The sequence below is a fragment of the Vicia villosa genome, unplaced genomic scaffold (assembly GCF_029867415.1).
Source record: "Vicia villosa cultivar HV-30 ecotype Madison, WI unplaced genomic scaffold, Vvil1.0 ctg.000374F_1_1, whole genome shotgun sequence".
In the NCBI taxonomy this organism is placed as follows: domain Eukaryota; kingdom Viridiplantae; phylum Streptophyta; class Magnoliopsida; order Fabales; family Fabaceae; genus Vicia; species Vicia villosa.
Genome location: NW_026705173.1, coordinates 502,017 through 506,015, shown reverse-complemented (window position 1 = coordinate 506,015; position 3,999 = coordinate 502,017). Strand labels below are relative to the sequence as shown.

The 3,999-nt window shown below is 39.2% G+C and overlaps 1 protein-coding gene across 1 annotated transcript; it reads left to right on the top strand.

The window, feature by feature from the left end:
* Positions 1 to 2,043: 2,043 nt before the first annotated feature.
* LOC131627618 (uncharacterized) lies at positions 2,044 to 3,504 on the top strand. The gene is made up of 2 exons (XM_058898458.1): positions 2,044 to 2,485; positions 2,564 to 3,504. The coding sequence occupies exons 1-2, from the start codon at positions 2,044 to 2,046 to the stop codon at positions 3,502 to 3,504; spliced, it is 1,383 nt and encodes a 460-aa protein (XP_058754441.1).
* The last annotated feature ends 495 nt before the right edge of the window (positions 3,505 to 3,999 follow it).

Here is a 3,999-nt window from a genome sequence, read left to right as displayed (position 1 = left end):
GCTAACCCTTATTGTTGATCATTCCTACACTGAAAGTTTCCCTTTTTTCTTTGTGCAGTTTTTCAGGGTTACCATCAGGGTTCGTCAGCTACGCGCCATGCCAATCAAAAAGCTAAGTTCTAATCTTTTTCTTATTTAAATGTCATTTTATCTTTTAATTTTTGCCTTATAGGTTAAATTAAGATTTACTTTCAAACGTCAATGAACTCTTCCTACACTCACCCCTTCTGTTTATTTTTCCTTTTCCAATTACAGGGTTAACCAGCCAGTCAAAGCTCGATTAGTCGGTAACCCTAAAACCTAATTTATTTTAAATTATTACTTATGCCAAACCCTATTGCTTTATTGGGGTTTAAATTTAATGATTTTTCTCCCCTTCCCCATGGTTTATCATATATCTGTTCCTGGTTTGTATTGCTTGGCCTTTAAGGCACTTAATACTGTTTATATTAAATGCATGGTTAGTAATCCTAGGGAGTGATAACCTTGAACTGAATTAGAGTCATTAATTACAAGATAATATAACTGAATCTGATCACGTGATTGGTGCACCCGCACACCTTTTATGGTACCCCTCTTGTTGCCTGTTGCTTGTTGCCTTGTTGCCTTGTGTTTTTCAGTGCAGAATAGCCAAGTCCCTCGAATACAAGGATACCTCAACAATGTTGCCCTCAGTTCATTCAGATCATAAGTCCCTAATGATGCTGCCTTCGATTCGCTAATATGATCTTGTCCCTCGAAGTTGCCTATGAAAGTGCTGAGGTATCCTCCGATTGCCTACAAGTAAATGTCTATTCTGATCCTTCCCTTAGGCTACTTGCCCCTCTATGGAAAGGACAGTCTTGTGGCGAACGATAATTTGACGACCCTTCAACCTCCAAATAAAAGGACTTCCCTACTCTTCTATGGTATGGATAGCCCTGAAAGGCTAAAAGAACATTTTTCATCTAACCAGGTAATTTGCCCCTAATAGCTTTGCTCTGGTTTAAAAATCTTTTTATTACACTTCTTCTTAAAAAACTTCAATAAGGCTACGCTCATTTACGAGCTAAAGTCCTTGTTTCTTATTCTTCTACATTTCTAAACTTTTGGTTTCTGAAAGAGCAAAGCAATTAAGAGCCCATGGAAAACCATGGATGCAAAGGGTGCCTTACACCTTCCCTTTGCATAAATTACCCCCCGAACTCAGTTTTTATTTAAAAGGTTTTTTCTGTTCTTTTAGCCTTTATGTTAATTTGGATAAAATAAAAGTCGGTGGTGACTCTTGCTTACCGCAACATTTCTATAAAGTCAGTTCACCGTATTACTGAACTGGCGACTCTGCTGGGGAAGATTTCGAATAAAAGAGGGGTTACCTTAAAAGTTTAGGATTCACTTTAAAAATGTTTTCTATTGTTTGCTTTGCTTGCTTTATTTTTCAGGGTTGTTTTGGGAAAAATTAAGGACGAATCCTACTCCCGGATTCAAGAACACTTAAGATAAGAGCGGCATAGTCATGGAGACCTCCCTTGTGCATGCTTGGGATTGGTCAAAATGAAGTTCGCGCTTGAGTTAGGCCTCCACTGGTTATTGTGTACCTCTTTTGCATGAGAGAGATTTATGCATGTATCTTTGGGTGCGCCGGAGCTCAGGGACCTTTAGTCACCTTTAACCCATCTTAACTTTTAGGAACGTAGTGGGAGGGCTATTCTTGGTGCATGCCAAGTTATGGTCGCGACCTGATACTACAGCTCAGATAGGTTTCTTCCTAAAGTATCATTGCGTGGTATGGATGTATCATGTTCGAGGGTGCTTTAGAGGGGGCTGACAATTCTGGGTTACTGGTAGAACCCGTTGCTGAAATCTCTTTATCCATAGAAGTACCTTTGGGAAAGGGTATCTCACCCGGTCAAACTCCATGCAAGCCAAGCCTAAGGAAATTGTGTGATTTGCGTGGACTTATCTGTGTTTGTGACTCATGCATCCATGCATCATTCATACATATCATGACTAACTCAATCCAAGGAGTTAAAGGATTGTTAACCCTAATTTATTTTGTAGGTCATGGGAATCAAAGTTTGTAAACCTTTCTGCCTCAGCTTCAAGGGAGTACCTACATCTCTGAAGATTATTTGTGATAATGTTTCTGGTGCTTTTGTGCTTTCCGAGTCTCTTAACAGATTAATCAGCCTTGTATGGACCAAAGTGGATGAAACGCTCCTCGACACAATGATCTGGTTTTATGATCCTCTCCTTCATTGCGTTACTTATAGGGACTTTCAGTTGGTTCCCACATTAGAGGAATTTTCCTCCATCCTAGGATTACCTGTGCTTGATCAGATGCCCTACACTGGCGAAGAAGAGATTCCTAAGTTGAAAGATGTTGATGCTGCATTGCATTTGCCTCGATCAGAAATTAAAAAGGTTTGGGTGAATAAAGGAGACTACACTGGTTTGCCTATTGACTTCATATATAGTCAAGCTAAAATCTTGATTAATGCTACAAGTATGGATGCTCTTGAAAAAGTCCTCGCTCTCCTGATCTATGGGCAAGTCTTATTCCCTCGTTACGATTAATTTGTAGATGTGACTGTCACTAAGATCTTCATCGACAATAATCCCGTTCCTACCTTATTGGGTGACTTGTTGCATTCCATCCATCATCGATCATCTAAAGGAAAAGGCTGCGTTCTTGGATGTGCACCTCTTCTTCATAAGTGGTTTATTTCTCACTTACCCCGGTCTGTAATAAAGAATGAAGAAGGTGGGACTTGGGTTCAAAGAATCATGAGGCTTTCGTACGATGATATCGTTTGGAACCAAAAAGAGTTTGAAGGAACCCATTGGTTTGATAGTTGTGGAGCTTTCCTAAATGTACTTCTTCTTGGTACCCGAGGAGGAATAACTTATAATCCCATATTAGCTCGACATCAGTTTGGTTTCGCTTTGAAAGACAAGCCTCGCTCCATATACCTTAGCGCGGAAAATTTTGATTATGATTCAGATACAACCAGAAAGAAGAAGTTGTTTATTAGAGCTTGGTCCAAGGTAAAGAAAGTATGCACGAGAGAATTGGGACTAAGGAACTACATCCCTTCAGATATTTATTTTAGGTTGATTTATGATCGAGTTGTTGAGTATGGTATGCCATATCCATCTGATATCCCTGTTGTGCCAAGGGTTACCCCTCCGGTCATTCCTGTGGTTTTGGAGCCTTATGTTCCCGCTCCAAATGAAGACCTTGGTGCTACCGTTGCTTCTTTAAGAAGAGAAAAGGCTGATCTTGAAAAGCGCTTACGTGAGGTTGAGGCTGAAAAAATAGTGTTAGTGGCTGATGCTAAAGAGCGATATGGTATGCTTGACTATTTCTCCCGTAAATGGAAGATTGAGGATTTTGTCTCTCCAGATCAGATACAATCATGGGAACAAGAGATTGATAGACTCGTCCAAGAAAGAAACGAGATGATTAAAGCTCACAAAGAGGAGATTAGAAGCTTAAAGAGAAAGCGCCGACTCGAAGACTGATTTTATTATATTTTATTTTTATATTATTTTCAGCACTTTCAGATGTAACTATTGACTTCATAACATTATATTTTTATATTTTTTATAAGAGAATTAATATTTTTGCTTTTATTTTTCAATATGTGTTAAAAATCCTTTAATTCCTTGAACACATTGCATATGCATAATCATACCATTCATAAACACTGCATCACAGGTCTTCATAAAACAGGTGTATCATCTTTCCGCTGTTTATTTCAGTGAGAAAATGGATCTCGAACAATTTGTCAAGAATCTCCAAGCTCAGAATGCTGAATTCCAAGCTTTGATCCTTAACTTGGCCAAGGGGCAAGAAGAATTGAAGACACTTCTGATCAAGAAAGAGGGGGATCAACATAGGCAGCAAGATGATCAAGATAAATGGAAATCCAAATCCAAGCGATCGTTCGCTCTGTCGCACATGCCGCTGTCTCGAGTTCTCCAACAACCGCTCAATCAGAACTTGATAACTCTATT

Coding starts and splice junctions, on each gene's coding strand:
- LOC131627618 (XM_058898458.1), top strand. CDS start 2,044: ATGGGAATCAAAGTTTGTAAACCTTTCTGCCTCAGCTTCAAGGGAGTA. Junction 2,486..2,563: donor AATCTTGATTAATGCTACAA/GTATGGATGCTC, acceptor ATTAATTTGTAG/ATGTGACTGTCACTAAGATC.